The 20,812-nt window shown below is 66.1% G+C and overlaps 2 protein-coding genes across 20 annotated transcripts in view; both read right to left on the bottom strand.

The window, feature by feature from the left end:
• The window catches only part of CACNA1B (calcium voltage-gated channel subunit alpha1 B), a 125,686-nt gene extending 115,834 nt beyond the window's left edge, over positions 1-9,852 (bottom strand). For 7 of the 15 annotated variants that reach the window (XM_036022522.1, XM_036022525.1, XM_036022526.1 and 4 more), the window contains exons 1-3: positions 9,409-9,851; positions 8,366-8,471; positions 5,251-5,390 (exon numbers count right to left, since the gene is read on the bottom strand). In XM_036022522.1, coding sequence (XP_035878415.1) covers positions 5,251-5,390; positions 8,366-8,471; positions 9,409-9,692 — 530 coding nt within the window. In that variant the 5' untranslated portion in view covers positions 9,693-9,851. Of the gene's footprint in view, positions 1-5,250; positions 5,391-8,365; positions 8,472-9,408 lie in introns of all 15 variants that reach the window. The other 8 variants (XM_036022534.1, XM_036022536.1, XM_036022535.1 and 5 more) reach the window with 3 other exon arrangements.
• Positions 9,853-18,662: 8,810 nt separating this feature from the next.
• The window catches only part of EHMT1 (euchromatic histone lysine methyltransferase 1), a 95,557-nt gene continuing 93,407 nt past the window's right edge, over positions 18,663-20,812 (bottom strand). For 4 of the 5 annotated variants that reach the window (XM_028520731.2, XM_036022521.1, XM_036022520.1 and 1 more), the window contains 2 exons: positions 19,941-20,116; positions 19,516-19,830 (listed from right to left, as the gene is read on the bottom strand). In XM_028520731.2, coding sequence (XP_028376532.2) covers positions 19,653-19,830; positions 19,941-20,116 — 354 coding nt within the window. In that variant the 3' untranslated portion in view covers positions 19,516-19,652. Of the gene's footprint in view, positions 19,831-19,940; positions 20,117-20,812 lie in introns of all 5 variants that reach the window. The other variant, XM_028520740.2, reaches the window with a different exon arrangement.

The raw sequence follows: 20,812 nt of genomic DNA, 5'->3' as shown, positions 1-20,812 counted from the left end.
ATTCCCCCCGCCCACCGCTACAGACCCAAGAAGGAGAGGGGCGGGGAACTCCACAGCGCCCCCCAACGCACCCCCAGACGATGGCCCAGGAGTGAGGGCGGCCCAGGGGCAGGTGGCTGCCCCGGCCACCACCCAACCCCACCCCACCGCCCCCCACGGAACGGGGCGGGCCAGGCGGAGATGCCCCAAACCTGGCTCCGAGGCTCACTGGGAATCAAAGTGGCCACAGGGGTCTGACCAAACGCCCTCCAGCTCGGAGGTCAGCTGCCAGGACTGTCCCCGAGACCAACGGGCAGTACCTGTGGGCCCTGGGGCGCCAGAGGCCTCAGCTGCGAGTGAGAACAGGCCCCAGGCACCCAGACCAACAGTGAAGAGCAGATCGCCTGGCCCCCACCGGGCCCCGGGGACCACCCTGCCTCGGGGACAAGCAGCCCAGGCCCTGAAGACGACAGGAGGTCCTTGGGGTCCAGGTGAAACTTCCCTCCCCCCTCCCCGCCAGGTGTCCCGTCCCGGGGGGCCTGTGATGTGGGCAGGACTCGGGGAGCCGGGCCAACGCTCCCCAGGGGCTGCTGGGTCAGGTGGCTGCACCCGAGCACCTGCACACCGGCTGCCACTCTGCCCGGCAACTGCCCACACATCTCCTTGCCCACATGGGACCCTGCAGCCCGGGAGCGGACCCAGCCCACCTTGGGGTGGCCCCTGGGCCAGAGGCTCAGGCCTGAGCCCAGCAGTTTGGGTCCCTCCTGCCCAGGCGCACCCAGCCTTCCGGGGTGGTGGGGGCTGCAGCCAGTGCCCAGGTGGCAGGAGAGTGTCAGCGATGCTGAGACAGAGGAGACACAGGGCGAGGGCGAGAGAGCGGGTCGTCCCCCCGGCCGGCTGTTTCCACCCTGCCCACCTCCCCTGGGCTTCCATTACGCAGCGTCAGGCAGGCCCGACCCCAGGGCCGCTGGGACAGGTCCCAGGGAGGCTCCTGGGGGTTAGGCACAGGGTGGCTCCGCCCAGCCAAACCCCTGCCCACCCTAGGGTGGGGTTCTCGACCGCCCGCCAGCCCTCCAGGACCACCAATGACGCCCTGTGGACACCACCTGCAGGGACCCCGACCTCACTCAGACCCCCAGCAACGAGGCCCGACAGCCTCCCTCTTCTGCTCCGGGGCCCTCGTTCGAGCTTGGCCCCCGCCCCCTGGCCTCAGCCACACGTTGGGGGGGCTGCTTCCAGCCTCAGGCGGGGGCAAGAGAGAAGGGGGTCCAACCAAGGAACCCCCACCTGACGGGGCAGGGAGGCCCCCGGCAGGACCACGGTCACGGGACGCGGGAAGGGCGGACTCGCGGTGGCTCCAGCGGCCGAGTGTCAGCCCGCCAGTCTCTGGTCCCTGAGACAGGCTGTCGTGTCCCGTGGACACAGACAGGGTCACCCCACACTCGGGTGCGAGCTCCCTGGCCCCCCCCTCCGCCCAGTCCGGCCGGTGCCCCCGCCCACGGCCTGTCAGCCCGACCGGCCCCGCTGAGCGCCACAGAGCCCGCCCACCCCAGGAGGCCCAGGCCTCTCAGCTCTAATTCCACGTCCTGGAAAGAGGCTCCGGTGTAATTTGGAGTAAAGCAAGGAGTGCGGTCGGAAACGTCCCGGGGGGGCCCCCCGCCTGAGCTGGGACACGTCTCCCTGCCGTCCCCAAGGACTGGGAAGGGGAGCCCCAGGCTGGGGCCGGGACGGGGTTGGGCTGCTCCGGACTCCGGGGTTCTGGGGCTCTCTCCCGGCACGAAGACGCCCCCAGAGCCTGAGGGGACCCTGGCCCTGGCCCGGCTGGAGTCAGCCCCTCAGGACCAAAGGGTGAGGCGGGGGCTTCTGAGGGAACTGGGGGGGTAGGGTTAGGGGTGAGGAGGGGGGCGGCGGCGCTGGTGCCTGAAGGACACGCCAGGGGGTCAGCTCGGGTGGGCTGGGGAGGTGGGTGCACCGTCCCTTCTGTCTCCCAGGGCACACCCTGCACTCACCCCGACCCTGTCCCCGCCGCCGTGCAGAGCTGGGCCTGGACTCCGGGGGTCTGGACCCCACGCCCTCACCCCCAGGACTCTGTAGTCGCCCGCCAGTCCTTGGATCCGGGACCAGCCGGCAGCACCGGGGCCGGAGCCCCCCCACCTCCCGCCCTGCGTGGCCGCAAGTGTCCCTGCACTGCAGAGCGGCCGCCCCCACCCCTGACCCCAGGGTCCAGGCCCCACCCACCCTGCCGGCCGCCCTGCTCACACCCTCCACCCCCCTCGCCCTTCTGAGGAGCGCCTGCCCCTCCCGAAACTGGGCCGCTCGGCCCGGTGGCGTCTCCTCACCCCTCGTTGCCCGGGGCCATCGCCACACCTGCGTCCTGGCAGGGACAAGGCCCGCCCGCCTGGCCCTCCTTGCCCCTTTTCTGCGGGACAGAGGGAGCCTGGCACTCTCACCTGCAGGGCGGCCTCAGGGCATGCCGGAGCCGCGGAGCACAGGCGGAGCACAGGGTGGAGCAGGGCGGCAGGAGACAGAAGGGAAGGGGTGAGTGTGCCCTGAGAGGAACGGGGGTGGCGGGGGGCGGGGCTTGGACAGGAGCGCGAGAGCCCCAGGCCCGGGGCGGGCAGGGCGCCGGCAGACACTCAACCAATCCTGAACACAGGCGCGGCTAACAAATGACCTGTGTTGGGGGTGGCTCACATAGCCAGACAGACACACAGATGGAGTACCGACGAAAGGACGGCCGGCAGGACGGGCCCTCAGCGCACGCCCAGGGAGGCGGGACACGAGGCTATGCCCCCACCCCAAGGCCCAGGCTCCGTTCACAGGCGAGCAGGGGAGGAGGCCAGGCTGGGGCCCCCCCTCAGCCTGCAGACCGGCCTCAGAAGCAGGGGAGACACCAGCTGGGCTGTGGGGGTGCGCTGGGCTTCGCCAGGCAGCAGGTGGCCCCCACAAGGGCCTCTCCCCACCCACCAGGGCCTCCAGGCCTCTGGGCACCAATTAGGCTACCCCTAATTAAAACAACAAAGTAACAAGAACGAACAGGCCCCCTGGATGGCTCCCCACGGGGCTGCCAGCTCAGGAGGGACCAGAGCCAGGGCTTTCCCCTGACTCCCCACCAGCCAGCGCTCACTCCGGAAGGACCCAGGGCCCCTCCCTGCCTTTCGCAGGCTCGCACACCTGACCCGCACCCACACGCACACACGTGTGCACACACCCGCATCCACCGGCACATACACGCACGTACCAACACACACGCACCCACCCCACAGGCACTCACACACACACTTGCCCACACATGAATGCAGGCCCCCCCACACACATGCACCCACACCCATGTGTGGGCACATGCAGGCACACATGCACACTCACACGCAGACACACGTGCACCCACATGCACACACAGGTGTGTGAGTCCTGTGTGCTGCACAAGGAGCTGGGGGGGGGGCCTCCCCTGACTCTGGCCAGCGCTCGAACCCCCGCAGGACCCAGGCCACCCTTCCCACCAGGAAGGCTCCCTCCCAAACCAGCGCACGGGGGACCAGGGCAGGCCAGAGAGGCGGGTGCCGGCTCCCAGCCCACCTCCTGCAGACAGGGAACCAGGGCCTCCGGGCCGGGCCGGAGACAAGCAGGAGGAGAAACAGCGGGAACGAGAGACCGGGCAGCACGACAGAGCCACGGGCCGCGGGGAGAGAGAGAGAAGCGCGGACGGAGGGAGGCAGAGACCCGAGGGGAGGCCGGGGAGGGGAGGGCGGCCGGGAGGGCGTCAGGGAACCCGAGGAGGGGGGAGGGAAGCACGCCTGAAGAACAGGACAGAAGACGGAGGGGAGGCGGAGGCGGGAGGCAGGAGAGGAGAGGGGTCGGGGGAGGGGTCTGCAGGGCTGGAGTTGGGGGTCCCCTGGGGCCCATCCCTGGGCTCCCAGGATGGCGAGCACGCCTGGGAACGTGGTCGCCAGGCAAGGGAGGGCAGCCCAGGGGCACCCTTGGGAGGTCTCTCCCGGCCCCCCTGAGGGGCCCACGCTCCCTGGCCCTGGGGTCAGGGCATGCTTGTGGAGGACCCAGGGGTCCTGCTAAGGGGCGGGTGCGGGCAGCCCTTGAGGCAGGTGGCTCAGCCACTCAGCACCACGGACAGCGCACGGCACGCTCAGCGGCCCCGCCCCACCTGGCATCGCTGCGATAGGCGCGAATTTGCAGACGCCCCTGACCCCACCTGGGAGCCTGCCCCAAGCGAGGCTCCGGGGACACCCTGGAAAATAAGATGCTGCTCTGGTCCTCAGGGGCTCACGTCCAGAGGGAGGGAGAGAGACGTAAACAGTGACACTCCCGACCCTCCCCGCCGCCTGGCAGTGCCTGCCCGCCAGGCACCCCCCCGCCTCACCCCCAAGGGTCATCAGTGGGACAGAGGTCAGCACACATACACACACAGCAAGCGGGGTCCCATCAGCGCTGGTGACAGGCGGCTGTCACCGGCCCAGGGACCCAGGGGAGCGCGAGGCGGGAGTACCCAGAGAGAGGCACCTCTCATCTCCCCTCACACGAGCCTGTGCTCGGGGCCTCGTGGGGCCCACTTGGCCACACCTTGGCCTGGAGTCTCCAGGCGAGAACAGACCAGAGGCCCCGGCTCAGGGTAGGGCCCCCGGGGCCGTGCAGACAGGGTTGTGCCGCAAACTCCCCCAGTGCTCACCCCCCCGCCCGACCCCGGGCTCAAGCAAGACCTCAGCCCTGCCCTCAGCTGCTGGGCAAAGAAGCAGGGCGGGGGCACTGCGGCACCCATCAGGAAGATGGGGAAACTGAGGCCCCAAAGGGCAGGGCACTCCGCCCCAGCCCACCCCTGGGTCGACTTCCAGACCCCGGGCTGCCGTGGGCCACCGTCAGGGCCTCAGTGAAGAGGAAAGTGGTGGGCAGGCCGCAGGATCCACAGCTTCCGGGGGCCACGTGCACCCCCACGTGGCCAAGCCCCAGGGCTCGGGGAGACCTTCGCAGCGGCCACCCCACCGGCAGGCTGCTGCCAGGGCCCAGACCACCCCCTGGTCCTGCCCCCGGGGTGACCTGGCCACAGAACCGGCAGCTGCCCCTGCGACTCGGCCCCGAGCTTCACCCGAGGACAGGTCCCTGCGAGCTGCCCCCGGCCGAGGCCTGCAGCACGGCCACCTCTGGGTCCCACGCGGGCGGCGAGCTGAGATTTCCCCACCCGCGGCCCCTGCAGCCACAGCAGCCGCCTCGGGCGGGGCCAGGAAGGCCCCCCGGCCCCCGCAGGGCCCGCCGCCGGCCACCTACCCCGTGAGGACCACCACGAAGTCCATGACGTTCCAGCCGTTGCGCAGGTAGGAGCCCTTGTGCAGCACGAAGCCCAGAGCGATGATCTTGATCCCGGCCTCGAAGCAGAAGATGCCGATGAAGTAGGGCTCCGTGTCGTCCTGGGGAGAGCACGGTGCCGGGTCGCCACAGCCCCGCCACGGCCGCCGACACTCCACGGCCCCCTCCACGCCCCGGGCCCCACGGGTAGGGCTGGGCTGCCCCCCAGTGGCCCCGCAGTGGGGGGGGGGGTAACACTCGCACTCCCGGGCCTTTCCTGCGACGGCCAGGGCAGCCGTTCCAAGGCCGGCCAGTGAGAGCTACCGCTGACCCCACCCCAAAACAAACTGTAGCTCAGAGAGGCCGAGGGCCTGGGCCGGATACTCACAGCCTATCTGAGGCCACCTGGGCCCAGACCTGGGCTCCCGGGGCCCGTGCCCTGGCTGCTGGGAGTGCTGCCAGGGCCCGCGTGTTCACTGACACACGTGTTCTAGATGGTCGGCACATGCAGCTCTCGGGAGCACACACGCTGGGCCCAGGGAGCCTGCGCAGGGGAGGCGGCCGGTCAGCCAGCTGGCCACAGGAAAGGCTCTGCGGCCGGAGGGAGCAGGGTGGACACGGGAGTGGAGCCGGGCACTGCGGCGACCCTCGCTCCACCCCGGCGGCACGTCCCTCGGCCCAGCAGGGCGGGCCTGGCCCTCGGTGCGGAGCAAGGTGGGGACGAGCCCGCAGACCCCGGATGGGGAGGACACCAGGTGGGCGCATGCAGAGCGAGTGGTCAGCGGCCAGGAGGGTGGCAGAGAGTGCCTGGGGGAAGGAGCGCCTGGGAGCCGGCCAAGGGACGGACGCACGGGGAGGCCAGCACGGGACGACGGGGTACAGCCCTCGGGCACCTGCACGGCAGCTCTGCTGCACGAGAGCAAGCAGGCGGGGTGGCCCTGCCCGCGGGGCGCGGGGCTGGGGCTGCAGGGCTCCGGGGGCAGGTGGGCCCAGGCGGCTCTGCCGGCTCCCGCTCAGCACCGCGGCCTGTGCCTTCCTCCCCTGGGGACCCTGGCCCCGAGGGCCCCACCCCACGAGCCCTCAGCCCTGCCCCCGGGGCCCGCAGCTGACGGGCCTCCCTGCGTGGAGTGTCCATCACGGCCCAGCTTCCCCTGCCTGCCACCCCGATGCTGACTCATGCCAGGATCTGACTCTGCCCCCGGGCTCTGGTCTAGTGTGGCGGGACGGCCCCCTCTCCCCTCCCGCCCCAGGGAGGCTATGGGGCCCTGCACACAGCTCTTCCCAGAGAGCTTCCGGGCAGACAGAAGGGCAGGCCTGGGGGAGATGGGCAGGCCCCAGCTCGACCCCTGGCCTCACAGCTCGACCCCTGGCCTCACAGCTCTTCCCAAGCTCTGCCCTTGACCCGATGGCTAAGCACTGGCCACTGAGAAAGGTGGGTCGCCCTGCAAGCGAGGGTCCTGCTGAAGGCCGCTCAGGAAAGTGGTGAGTGGGCAAGAGGCAGAGACCCCAAGACAGGGAGCCACAGAGGGTCCCTACCATCCAGGCCGCCCGCTCCCCCAGCCCCAGCTAATTCCCAGGTGGCAGCACCAGCCTCCAAGCCAGATGAGAGCCACCCCTGCCACCTCTCCAGGCCCAGCTCGGAGCCAGCCGTCTGTCCAGCCGGGGGGGCCAGCACAGAGGGCCGGGGTCAGCTAAGGCTTCCTCAGGCCTTGGGCCAGGCCCAGGCTCAGCCCCCACCCCTTGCAGTGGGCTCACGCCCATCACCGCCAGCCAGCCCTCCCAGGCTGAGGCAGGAGCCTGGACTTGGGTGCACGCCCTGCTGGTTCACGAGCCTGCCTGCCACCGGGCAGGGACAGGCCTGAGCCTGGCCGCTGCACTCCGGCCCTACCCCGGGCCACGTTTGCTTCCTCGGGGGGTATGACCAGCAGCGGGGGCAGGGAGGGGGCGGGCGGGACCTGGGGCCTGGCCTCTGAGACTCTGCAGGAATCGCCCGTCCCCTCTGACTGCCCCCTCGTCCCTGCCCTCCAGGGGGGACACTCGGCACCAGCACACAGCAGCAGGAGCCCAGGCCCAGAGCGGGCAGGGGGCCCTAGCCAGCCCCCCGCCCGGGTGAGACTCAGCACAGACTCACCCCACTCCGCTGGGGGCGGGGCCGTGCGGTCCCTTCCACTCCAACAGTGCGCCCCCTGCCTCCCACCCCTGGCAGTCTGCCATGGCTGTCCCCTTCTCTGCCTCTCCCAGCGCCCTGCTGCCTGTGAGCGCCCAGGGCAGCCTCACTGACCCCCTCCCACCACCGGGCCTGTAGCAGGGGCAGCAGGGAGGTCTGGAGCCCAGGCCGACACCACACAGGCCGTGTTATGACCGCTCATCTCCACTGACGTTTCGGAGAGAGGCTTGGGGAGGGCCAATCACCTGCTGAATGCAGGGCAGAGGCCTCAGTGGCTCCCTCTCCAGACCCCTCCCCTGCCCACGTCAAGGGCCCAGGTGGCTGGGGGAGCTGGGGGCCAGGGCACACAGCCTCACCTTGGCCTGGGGCTCACCGCGCAAGCCAGACCCCTCCGGCGGCCCCAGCTCTTCCAGAGCAGACCCCGCCCCGGCATGGGCCCTGAGCCTCAGCAGGAGTCTGGGAGCTCGCGGCGGCAGCTGGTGGGCACCACGCAGGATGTTTTGGAAGAAGGCCTGGAGCGGCCCCCCGGGGAAGCGACTCCAAGCCAGGGAGACAGCTCTGAAGGAGAGGCCAACAGACCCAGGGCCCTGCTGCAGCCGCCCCTCCTGAGGGCCCTCAGAGCCAGACACTCCTGGCCCCATGCCTTTAGGAGCAGCCCCCGCCACACACACACACACACACACACACACACACCAGGTTTAGTTCTCAGCTCTTAGCTCACAAAGGCTTAAGGCTGCAGTGGATGGCCCTTTGGGGTGGCTGGTGGCCGGGGGCACAGGCCGAGCAGCACCCCCCATCAGGGGCTGACCTGGCCGCTCCAGTCCTCCTGCCCCTTCGGGGAGGGGCCAGGCCGTTCAAGCTGAAGGGGGGACGTGCTACCACAGAGGCTGGAGGGTCTGGGTCCAGACAAGCAGCCGCCAGCACACTCACCAGCCGCTCGGACATGGGCGTCTTGTCGCCGTCAGGGAGGTGCTGCTCCAGGGCCAGCACGATGCAGTTGGCAATGATGGTGGCCAGGATCATGTACTCGAAGGGAGTGCGTGGGTTAAGGACTGGCTGGGAGGCGCCACGGGGGAGGGGAGGTGCGGAGGCCCGCGGTCAGCAGCAGCCCAGCAGACGCCAGGGGGCCTCCGAGGGCCTATGGCCATTCCGGACGGAGCCCACCCCTGCCTCCCACCCTCTTCTCCAGGGGCCACCCCAGGGGGCATCTGCAGTCGTGGCAGCCCGCCGGTACGCACGTCCCGGTGGCTGTCAGCACCGCGGACAGCGCCACCCGGCCCCGCCCAGCCTCGAGCCCCAAGCGGAGGAGGTGGTGCGCCCCCTGCCCGAGGCCAGAGGAGGGACCCCGCGCAGGCGCACTCCCACCTAAAGACACAGCCACATGTAGCTACACAGGCACGTGAACATGTATGTCCTGATAGCCCTGAACGCACGCACGCGCAGCTCGAGGTTCACGTCCTGCCCGCCCGCGCGCGCGCGCGCGCACTCACACACCCGAGCCCACACCTGCAGCCAGGCACGCGCACGAGCCCCGCCACGCCAGGCTCCCACCTACACGGGCCCGGCTTCGCCCTCGGGTGCCCTCCGGGGCGGCCGAGCGCTCAGCGTCTGGACCGAGCGAGTGAAGGGACGACTCCGGGCCGACCAGGGGGCTCCACCCAGCGTACGCCCCGCTCCCGCAGCCGCCACCTCGACCATACGCGCGCGCGCGCGCGTGCGCACACACGCACCCGCGGCGCGCGGAGAGGGGCCCCGGAGCCCCGCCCCGCCCCCTCCTCGCCGGGCAGTCTCCGGGTCGCACCCTCTTCCTGGCCCCGGAAAAATGGCCACTGGGCGCCGCATGCGACCCACCCGGCCCCCGGCCCAGCCTCCCCTCCCACACCCGGCGGGCAGCAGACGCCGGACACCGCGCCCGTTCCCCGTGCCTGCGCGCCCGGGAGGCCCCCCTCCCGGCCCGGTCCCCGGCAGGATATGGCCACTCGGTGATGCGCTTGGCGTATTTGCGGACGACGTTGTCCTCGCTGAAGACGAAGAGCGAGCGGTTGACGGTGAAGCAGTTCTGCTTGACCGGGATGGGGTTGTACAGCGCCATGGTGCGCGCGCGCTGCGCGATCGACTGCTTGTAGAGGACCCGCTGGCCCGGCTGCAGACCCCCCGGGCCAGGGCCGCCCGCGCCGCCGGCCCCGCCGCCCCGGGCCCGCTCCCCGCTGCCGGTGCCCCCATAGCGGCCACCCAGCTCGTCCCCAAAGCGGACCATAGCTCCCGGGCGCCGCGCGCATCCCCCGCCCGGCGGCCCCGACAGGGAGACCGCGGGGCGCGCCAGGCGCTCGGAGCGGAGCAGCCACGGAGCTGCCGGACCCACACCGGACCTCGCCCGGCCCGGCAGCCGCCGCACCCGACTCCGCCGCCCGCACCACGCCCTATAAGGGGCCGGTCACATGGCGGTGCCCGGCCAATCCGCGCCGCCCCGCCCGCCTGGATCCTGCCCGCCCCGCCCCCAGCCGGCCGCCCCCGCCCTGTCCCCGTTGCCAGCCTTCGGGCTGCGCCTGGGCCCCCGGGTCCTCCCCGGCTGCGCCCCAAGGGCCGGGCGGGCCCGGAGAGCCGGCGCCCTCGGTGCGTAGGGATTGTGCCCGATCTGGGCGCTAGCCAAATGCTGAACTGGGCGGTTGTGGTCAGGAGCTGGGCGGGGCCGGGAGTCCTCGACGGCCGAGCTGAGCAGCCCAAGAGGATCTTTCTAACCTGCCCCCACCCCCACCCCAGAAGGCATCGCCAGCTGTGCGATGCTCCAGCCCAAGTGGGGTAGGGCAGGCCCCTGGTTCCCAGGTTTCGTTCCACATCCCGGCGGCCACATCGTCAGCTCCCCTCCCCCACCCACCCCACCCGCACTTTGGACCACCGGCTTCTTCCACGATCGGGCTCCCGGGCCCTGTCTCCCCACCCTGTCCGTGTCTTCCACAGCCTTGGGGGCGACGCTTCCGACGCCCTGGTCTGGCGGGCAGGGCGCACGCCCTGGCCAGGGCGCCTCAGCCTCTGTCATGCCTGGGACCTTCCCATCAACACGCCGGGAATCAGCTTCAAAATCTGGTTGTGGGTTCCGCCCTTCCACCTTTCATCCAATGAAAATGCAAACGGAGCCCGCTGTGTGCTGTTGGCTCGTTCCTCCCCAGCGTCCCCACGGAGCACCCACCGGGTGCCAGGCCCCGGGCTCCCCGCTGGCCTAGGCGAGCTCACATCTTCCCACAAGCAGTTGTGGGTGTTCTCACGCGCTGCTTGGGCCCCACGCCACCCTTTACTCCATCCCGTGCAGTGTGCACTTCGGGTGAGCAGCCCTCCCGGAAGCGCTCCCGGTGAGGGACAGAGGGGTCCCCCTGGACCGGGACATCCAGAGCAAGTCAACGCCCCCGGCGGCCCCAGGCAGTGCGGGCGGCCAGGGCACATCCAGGAAACGAGATGACGAGCGACGGGCCGGGAGGCTTCCCGACACTGAGCCGCCACAGGAGCTCAGGGACGGCCCCGAGAGCCGCGGAGGAGCAGAAGCAGGACACGGGGCTCTGCCTTCAGCCCTGGGAGTGACGAGGTGGCGGCGAGCGGAGAGGTCAGCTGACTGCGCGCCTAACAGGCTCCCCCTGGCTGCCGCGCGGGGCACAGGCCGCCGGGCCGGCGCCTAGGGGGCCCTCGGAGGCAGGCGCGCCGTCCGTGCCCGCTCCCGGCGGCCTCCCCGGCGGTGCTCGCCGCCCGCAGTAGGAAGTGGGGAAGGAGCCCCCCAGGAGTGCAGACCCCCTCTCCCCTCCCTGCCCCGGCCTCCACGCGCTTGTCGCCCCCTGGCTCGCGGCGGCCGCGCAGCGCCAGGCACCCTCTCTACACTGCCCTCCCAAGCGGGGAGGAAGCAGCAGGCGCAGAAAGGACACCCGGTGTTAAAAATAAATACGCGGTATCCTTTCATAACGAAGGCGGCTTCGCAGGAGCTCCCCCGCGCATTGCTCCCTTAACTGCTCTGGGGAGACCTGCGCTTCGAGAGGGTGGGAGCAGCGGGCGTGGGGCGGAGGACGGCGGCGGCCGCCGCCACCCGGAGGCAGGCGCGACGTGGTCCCCAAAGAAACCAGGGCTCCTTTGGGTGGGACGTGCCGGGACGGCTGTGGGGAGGCCGCCGACAGGCGTGTCATAGGCAGACACCGAGTCCCTCGAGGGTGTGGACAGGGGCAGCATGCACCACCCCCCCCCCCCCCCCCCCCCCCCGCTGCAGCGCTGACCAAACTGCCCCCGTGGTGGCTGTGACGCCTGACAGAAAAGCTGGCCGCTCAGCTCCTGACCCAGGCGACTGTGGGCTGGAGCCGGTCACTGGGATGGGGAAGCGGGGAATGGGAAGGTTGTACTTGACACCCAAGTCTCGGAGGTGTCGGGTGGGCGGCTGGTTAGGGCAAGGGGTGCACAGCGCCGAGTCCCTGCTGGGGAGGTGGGTCAGGGCCCTCCCCCCACCCCCGCACTGACTGCTCTTGACAGCCCCGCCCACTGCCCACCGCCCCGCCCCGCCCATTGCTCCGCCCCTCAATCTCCCCGCCTTCACCCGGCTGTGTCCACACCAGGAGCGCAGCAGGCGCTGGGCAGAGAGTGATGTGGCGGCTGAGGGAGGTCACACGGAGCAGCGTGGCACCCCCCATGGTCCCACAGGCACTGCTGGGGGTCCCGGGCTGGCCCTGCCCGCGCTTGGAGGGGGCGTGGCACTGCCCACTGTCCCGGGCTCACGGCCGGGGCCGCTGTCCCTGTGTTCGCTGCAGGTGCACTGACATGTGATGGACACACACCGCCGCGTGCGACTTACGTGCACGTTGCAAAATGACCCCCTTCATCCCTCACACGGTCACCTTAGGTTCTGCAGTGAGAACACGGCAGGTCTGCTCTTAGTGATGCTGTTCAAGTCCACAGCGCGGCATTAACTGTGGCCACCTAGCCCAGAATAAGTCACCTTGTAGCTGCCAGCCTGTCCCCTGGACCAGCGCCTCCCCACGTCCCCACTCCCAACCCCTGCAGCGAGGCCGGCTCTGTTAGACCCACGGGTAAGGGACAGCGTCTGCCTGCCTCCCGAGTGCAACGCCCCCGCGGCCCGTCCACGTGGGCGCAGCGGTAGGACTCCCTTCTCGTCTGGGGCTGTGCTCACGTCCCCCGCTGCGTCTGTGGACCCATCTTCTGTGCCCACCCCCCCCGGTGGGCATGCCGACCGTTTCCTCGTCTTGACGACTGTGGATGAGGCTGCACTGAGCAAGGGATGCAGAAGACTCTTGGAGCCCTGGCTGGTGCGGCTCAGGGGACTGAGTGCCGGCCTGCAAACCAGAGGGTCGCCAGTTCGATTCCCAGGGGGGCACAGGTCTGGGTTGCAGGCTAGGACCCCAGTAGGGGGCGCATGAGAGGCAACCACACACTGATGTTTCTCTATCCCTCCCTTCTCTGAAAAAAAAAAAAAAAAAAACCCTCCAAGATGCTAATTTGATTTTGTTCAGTTAAATAATCCAAAGTGGAAGTGCTGGGCCATAAGGCAGTTCTAACTTTAATCTGTTGAGGACCCTCCATGCTCTTCACCGCAGCTGCAGCAGCTCACACTTCCGCCAGCAGGGGGTGCGGCCCCCTTTCCTCCACACCCTCGCCAGCACTTGGATGTGTCTCCGGTTCATGGTCCTGCTCGCGGGTGGGAGGCAGTGTCTCCCTGTGGTTTCCACTGGCATCTCCCCGAGTAATGTGAGTTTTCTAAAATCAGATGGCAGCAATGGTCGCCTGACGTGGTGAATGTGTTAAAAGCCACTGTTTCCTGTACTTAAAAATAGGTAAAATGGTAAATTTTATATTATGTGAATTTTATTTCAATAAAAGAGAAAATCTTGCCCTGGCTGATGCTGCTCAGTAGATTGAGTGCCAGCCTGAAAAACAGAGGGTTGTTGGTTCGATTCTCAGGCAGGGCACATGCCTGGGCTGCAGGACAGGTCGCCAGTAGGGGGCGCACGAGAGGCAAACACACAATGATGCTTCTCTTCTCTGTCTCCCTCCCTTCCTCTGTCTAAAAATAAATAATAAATAAATAAAGTCTTTGAGCCCTGTCTGGTGCAGCTCAGTGAACTGAGCACCTGCCTGAAAACGTAAGGGTCGCCAGTTCAATTCCCAGTCAGGGCACAAGCCTGGGTTGCAGGCCAGGTCCCCAGGAGGGGGGCGCACAACAGGCAACCACACGATGATGTTTCTCTCCATCTCTTTCGCCCTCCCTCTCCTTCTCTCTAAAAATAAAATAAATAAAATCTTTTAAAAAAAGAAAAGAAAATCTTGCCCTGGCCAGGTGGCTCAGCTGGTTGGAGCATCGTCCCACACACAGAAAGACTGCAGGTTTGATCCCCAGCCCAGGTACAAATGGGAGGCAACCAATCAATGTTTCCTTGTCACATCGATGTCTCTCTCTCTCTTCCTCCCTCTAAAATCAGTAATAAAATATCCTCAGGTGAGGATTAAAAATAAATAAATAAAACTCTTTCAACTCAGTAATCAGAAAAGTAACACAGCCAGCTTTGAACAACACACTTTGCACCGAGTGAGGCCACCTACATGTGGGTTTTTTTTCAATAAATACTTCAAATGTGTTTTCTCTTCCTTATGGTTTTCTTAGTAACACTTTCTTTGATCTGTTTCGCTGTACTGTAAGAATACAGTATGCAACACACATAACACACAAACTTTTATCGGCTCTTTGTTATCAGTAAGGCTTCTGGTCACCAGCAGCTACCAGCAGTGGCGTTTGGGGCTTGAAAGTTGAATGCGGACTTTCGGCTGCACAGGGCATGTGGCACAGGGGCAGCTGCAACTCAGCTTGAAAACAGGCAAAGGACATGAATGCATTTCTCCAAACACGACACACAAATGGCGAACAGGCACGTTTTTAAAAATGCTCGAAATGAACAGCCACGAGAAAAGTAGAAATCAAATCACAGCTCCAGCGAGGCACACGCAGACCCACGGGGATGCAGCCCGGACAAGAAGCACAGGGCAGGTGTCCAGGGCTTGGGGCATGGGAGCCCTCATGACTGCTGCTGGGGACAGAAAACCGTGCAGCCACCTCGGAAGGCAGCCTGGCAGTTCTTGAGAAGGTTGACCACAGACTTGCCGCGTGGCCCAGCGGCTTCAACTCAAGGCACAGGTCCGAGAGGAACAAAAATGCACATCCACACAGGAACTGTGCATCCGTGCGCACCGGTGCATCCCTCACGAGAGCCCCACAGGATGGGATGCCACGCAGCCGGGGAGAGGAGGCAAGGCCACCTGCTGCAAGGCAAACCTGAACGCCACCTCGCCCGCGGGAGGATCCCCAGAGGTCCCAGCGCTGTGACCACGGAGGGCTCCGCAGATGGAGTAGAGCAGCGGAGGCCCAGGGCTGCGGAAGGTGGGCTCTTGGGGACAAGCGAGTGCACCCCGGGTCCCTCTGGGGGTGCTGATGATGCTGCAGAGTGGGCCGTGGCCGTGTCTGCATGCAGCTGTGCATATGCCACTACTGCGTGGCACACCGCAAAGGTGTGGAGTCTGCGGTAACGAAATCTCAGGGAGCCCTTATAAGAGGGAAACCGGTGAGAGAGTGATAAGCTGAAAGTTACAAGCAACGCTGTTCGGCTAACTAAAGCAAAAAGAGTAACCATCAGCCTTGAGAGCCTAAGGCTGGGGAGTGGGGTGCTGACCGCGGGGCACAGGTGGCCACCTCACGGAGGTGCCCACGCTGTGGGCCCAGAGCAGCCACCGCCAACAAGATGGCCTCTGCAAAGACACCGGCCATCCCCATAGGCACTGTGGAAGGCAAGGACACGTGGCTCGCAGGCGTCCAAGGAGGCCCGAGCCCAGGACAGTGGAGCGGCGGTGACGGAGGCCCAGGGCCTGGCGCCCGGCTGTGGCTGGGTCTCGTCCTGTGGGGATCGGGCACAGAGTTGGCCACTCTCAGAGAAAAAGGTCTCTGTACTGTGCCTGTACTCTTTCTGTTGTTTTTTAAAAAATTTTATTTAAATTGTTGTTGCAGTACAATTTTCTACCTTTTACTCTCATCCCAGCCCACCCACCCAACCCTCCCCACTTCCCACCCATTTCCACCCCCTGCCCCAGTTTTTGTCCCTGTGTCCTTTAAGTTTGCTCCTGTGAACCCTTCCCACTGTCCCCTGAAATTCCCTCTTCTCTCCCCTCTGGTCACTCTCAGCCTGTCCCCTATTTCAGTGCCTTTGGTTATATTTTGCTTGTTTCTCTGTTTTGTTGTTTAGGTTCCTGTTAAAGGTGAGATCACATGGTATTTGTCCCTCACCGCCTGGCTTGTTTCACTCAGCATCATGCTCTCCAGATCCATCCAAGCTGTTGGGAAGGGTAGAAGCTCCTGCTTTCTCTCTGCTGCATAGAATTCCACTGTGTAAATGTACCACAGTGTTTTGATCCACTCACTCACTGATGGGCATCTAGGTTGCTTCCAGCACCTGGCTACTGTAAATTGTGCTGCTGTGAACATCGGGGTGCACAGGTTCTTTTGGATTCGTGTTTCAGGGTCCTTAGGATAGAGTCCCAGCAGTGGAATTGCTGGGTGGAAAGGCAGACCCATTTTTAGTTTTCTGAGGAAGTTCCATACTGCTTTCTAGTCTTTCTGTTTTCGTTTTAAAGTCTAAAATGGTGTGTTAAGCCCATGAAACCAACCATGATGAAGCACACCGTATGCTGTGTGGTTCCAGTGACAGAAACTTCTGGAATGGGTGACGTTTACCTATAATGACAAGGACAGGTCAGTGTCACCTGGGGCCGAGCAGTGGCCCCTGAGGGGCTTTCTGGGGAAACAAAGATGTTCTTCACGTCAAACCCCACGAAACGCTTGGAGCGGGTGCATGGCATGGTCAGCCAGTCATATGCCGGGAAAGTTGATTTTAAAAACTTTAAAAAACTCCACAAGCCTTTTTCTGTGGGAGTGGAGACGCCGGCTCTTAAGTTCACGTGAGGGGCCGGGGGAGCTGGGCAGAGGGTGCCGTCGCCACAGAGCTGGAGGGCGGGGACTGGCGGCGACTGGCACTGCACAGGCAGAGACGGAGGTGGCCACGTGAAGACAGGCTGGCGGGCCGGGAGGGACTCCTTGGAAACCCCAGGTGACCGTGGTGGGCACGGCCAGGTTGCGTCCCACCTCCCTTCGTCACAGACGCTAGTTAGGAGGGAGCACAGACCAGACCATAAACCCTGAAACTGTGACACTTTTGAAGAAAACGGGAGAATGTCAGCCGTGGGGTAGGCGAGCGCACACCAGGACAGAGAAACTGCGGACCAAACGAGAGCAGAGAAAAACCGGACTTGGGCGAAGGGGAGTCGTCTGCTCCCACGGAAACGAAGGAGAACTTGCGCCTGAGACGCAACGTGGGAGCTCCTCCGTCTGTGGAGGGGCCGGTCCCCAGAGCAGGTGAAAAGCGGCTCTCAGCAACAGGAGGAGCGTCTGATGCGGAGACCCACACGACGCCCCGAGCAGGCGCCCGGGCCGACTCGGAGTCTGGAAAGGGGACTGAAAACACCAGGAGGGGCCCCTGCCCACCCAGCGGAACAGAGAGCCAAAGAGGCCTTGGTGACAGGAGTCGGAAAAGGGGATGCCTCCTGGGGTGATGGAAGGGCCACCATCCTGGGCAGGGACACGTCCCACGGGCAGAGGCCTCTCTCAGAACTGGCCGGGCTGCACGTGGGCTTCACACCTCATTTAAAAAACCTCAGACTGAGACTATTTCACGTCACACACCAAATGAATTCCACCTGGATCCGAGAACGAAACTTTAAAACCTGGAGAGAGTGCTAACTCGGAGGGGGAGGGCTTTCCGCACGCAGCCGTCAGGAGCCACAGGGCTTCTCCCCGCGTGGCGTCCTCCGTGGCCGGGCACAGAGCCACACCCAGCAAAGCGCTCCCGCACACCGACAGCCACAATACACACGATCTTGCACAACGGCGACTTGCAGAAAAGGAAAAGCGGATCTGTAATAAGTAAAGACAGACACTCGGCTTATCCACCACCAGCGGCCCACGTAAAACAACACAGTAAGGAACCCTTTCTGCTCGACGGTTGGAAGCAGTGAGCATGACCTCGGCGTGGGCTGTGGGAACCGCAGCCTGTTGGTGGCGGCAGAGACGGGCACTTGGTGGATGTCCCGGATGCACGCAGGTAAGGCACCGGCACAGGGCCAGCAGGAACTGAACCACTCCACCGTCGCCCGGGGGCAGGAGCCCGCCCTCAGCCAGGGAACCCTTTGGCCCAGGACCTGACTGGCGTGCCCCCGGCAGGCGGGGTCGAAGGGCACGTACAGAGGTTTCATGGTCTCCTTCCAGTTCTGGGGCTGTTTAAACCTGGGGCTGTGAAAGGTGTGACGTGTGCAGAAATAACAGCAACTCAGGGCTTTGCCCACGTTCCAGGGGCATGTGGGTGGCCATCCCCGGGACCTGTCCCTGCGTCTCACCGGCCTGCCGTGTGCCCCAGAACTGACAGGGGCCGCAGTGCACTCGGGGGAGGGGGGGTGCACTGCTGAGCCCCTTAACCCTGGGCAGTCATTGGGCCCCTTGAAGCTGAGCCCCGGGGTCCCGTTTAAAAAGGCTGGGACCTGCGGTGACAGTCCCCCCAACGCCCCAAAGGTTTGCAGCTGGGTCCTGATTCCCATTACCTGTCTACCCCCATCCCGCGCCTGTGCACAGGACGGGCCAATAGCCCATAAAGCCCCGAAGAAAGGGGCGTCAGCCCTGTCCACTCGGGATGGACGGTCCTGCACACCAGGCCTCTGCCGCCGGCCGGGCGTGACCCTGCACGGGCAGCTCGCCAGCCGACGCAGCAGCAGCGGCTGTGGGTGCAGTGTGGGAAAACGGCCCACTGGTGACCGTGTCGGGAGCACGGGTCCATGTTCTCACAGGCCGGCGCGTGCCGTGAGCCCAGCCCTGCGTGAGGGCACGGGCCGGGGGCTGCCACACAGGCACAGCAGCTGAGGCCCCAGCGGCTGCGCCACCGTCCAGCACGGGTCTGGCTCCGACTCGGGACTCCCCTGCTGCCCCCACGGGCGTCCCGACCGCACACAGACACGCAGACCCACACACGCACACACAGGGCCTGGCGTGCACGGGCCCCGAGGCCTCCCCCAGCGAGGGCGGCTGTGCGCACCGCACACCCAGGGAGGGCGGGGTCCGTGAGCAACCTCCTGGAACCGGACACCACACCGAAAACCTTGTTTCAAGTGTTTTTTTTTTTATTGATTTCATTGAAAACAGAACAAGAAATGGTTTGGAGCCAAAAGACTGCTCTCAAAACTGTCAAAAACGTTTCAACAGAAAAAATAAACGTGACTGCATTATGAATGTTTCAGAAGTCGCACAAAACCCCACTGTTACTGCACTAGTTACAGTCTTTAAAAAAGTATATGCCAAAAAAAAAGGTATGACCCGCAGGCCACCACACAAAAGGCGGTGGCGAGTTTATCCACACTACGAGACTAACGTTTTAAAAAAGTTTTCCTGCATTTTATTCTAAAATCACTTTGTTCTCTTTGTACAGTTGATATTTATTTCACGTGGTGAGCAGAAGACACACCAGAATCAGCACCGTTGTCTGTGGTTTGTGTTTTATTCTCGAGTTGTCCTAACGTTCGGTAGCGGTAGAAAATTAATCAGTCTCCTCCTCCTCATCGCACGGGGCTCGGACATCGACAGGAGCGGCACGGCCCTGGCGGGCTGCGCAGGGCGTCCGCTGCCGGGAGGGGCGGCGAGCGGCAGGCCCAACGGAGGACCAGACGCGGGGTTTCTTTAAAAAGCAAACCCCCCCTTCTCCACCTGTGGCGGCTCAGCCCAGACTCTCTCAGGTGGTGGGGGGGGCGGTGTGTGTGTGGCGACTGGAACCTCGGGCAGGTGGGTCCAACAGAGCAGCTTGCAGGTGAGGGTGGCTTTGGCGGACACCAAACGGAGGCACCCGGGCCGACTGGACACTGCCCACCAGCCCAGCGGTGGGGCGGGAGCCACAGGGAGCAGAGAGGCAACGGGAGACGGGGGAACGACCGAGCCACCCCCAGAGACTCGCGAGGCTGTGCCGGTGCGCACCGCGGCGTCCAGGGGCCGCTCTCCGCGCAGGCCGGCTCAGCACCTCTGCCCGGCGTGGCCCTCCGGTGCCTCGAGCGAGCACTTCTTGTCCCCTAAACCGCAGCGTGGACGGCGTCCGGCAGCGCCTCATCGGGAGCCGGTGCTGGAGGAGCTGGTGTCGGGCAGGCCGTCCTCCTGGGCCTCCTGCGCGGCGCTGGCCTGCCGCTGGGCCAGGGCGGAGCTGGAGTACCGGCACTTGGGGGACCCGCAGCGGCAGCTGAACAGCTTGCCCTTGATGTCCCAGAAGCGCTGCCCGTAGTCGAACCTGGGGGGACAGCAGAGCTGGGGCCGCGGGGACCGGCAGGCGGGTCCCTCGGCCCCGTCTCGGGGGCCCCTCCCGGGTCCGGCCCCCGCGGGGGCGGGGGCGCCGCCTACCCCAGCTGCTCCCCGGCCTCGATCAGGCGGGTGCTGAAGAAGGCGATGCGGGGGAAGCGCAGGTCCTGGTGGGACATGAACACGCGCACGGGCACCAGGTTGGGCTCGCAGCGGTGGTTCAGGAAGCGGCTCACGTTGCCGTAGAAGCGGGCGTCGATGCAGTACAGCTCCCCGTCCTGCGGGCGAGAGCGGCGTGAGCGGGGCTGCGTGCCGCCGGGACGTGGGGCGGAGGGAGCGCACGGGACCGCAGGTGGAGGGGTGACCGGGGGGACGCCACCAACCGACAGTGTCCCCTCCTGCTCCGGCACCACGGGAGGGGACCGAGGGCCACGGGGCGCCTTAGACGGTGGTGACCGGAGGGATGGGCTAGAGACAGGGGTGCGCTGGGCAGGGGGGCCGAGGGGCGGGGGAGCCCTGCACGCCACAGTGGGGTCTCCCGCCACCCCTGCTGCCCCCCGGGTGCAGCCCGGGCCAAGGACCCTGCGTCCCCTGGCGAGCAGGAACACGGAGCTGACGAGGAGGAAGGCAGAGGGAGGGGGCCTGGCGTGGCCGTGGGGCCCTTCACCAGCAGGCGGTTCCTCCGGGAGACCCCGGGAGCGAGACGCCGACCCCTGCAAAGCCACCCCTGGAACCGCAGGCAGGCCCCCCAAAGGCCCGAGCAGAAAGGCGAGCACCAGCCAGCACAGAGGGCGTGGCCTGGACGGAAGCACCTCCTGAAGGGTCTCAAAGACCCACCCGAGTCCAGAGCAGGCGTGGGACACGGGCCCTGCCTCTGCGGGGCGGGGGCGGCGGGGGGGGGGGGAGCCTGCGGGGTGCAGCTCTGAGCTGGAAACCACCCAGGAAGCGGGGGCGGAGGCGGGACAGGAGGACAG

This window comes from Phyllostomus discolor, chromosome 3 (genome assembly GCF_004126475.2).
Source record: "Phyllostomus discolor isolate MPI-MPIP mPhyDis1 chromosome 3, mPhyDis1.pri.v3, whole genome shotgun sequence".
Taxonomy (NCBI): domain Eukaryota; kingdom Metazoa; phylum Chordata; class Mammalia; order Chiroptera; family Phyllostomidae; genus Phyllostomus; species Phyllostomus discolor.
This window is presented reverse-complemented; position numbering and strand designations above follow the sequence as displayed.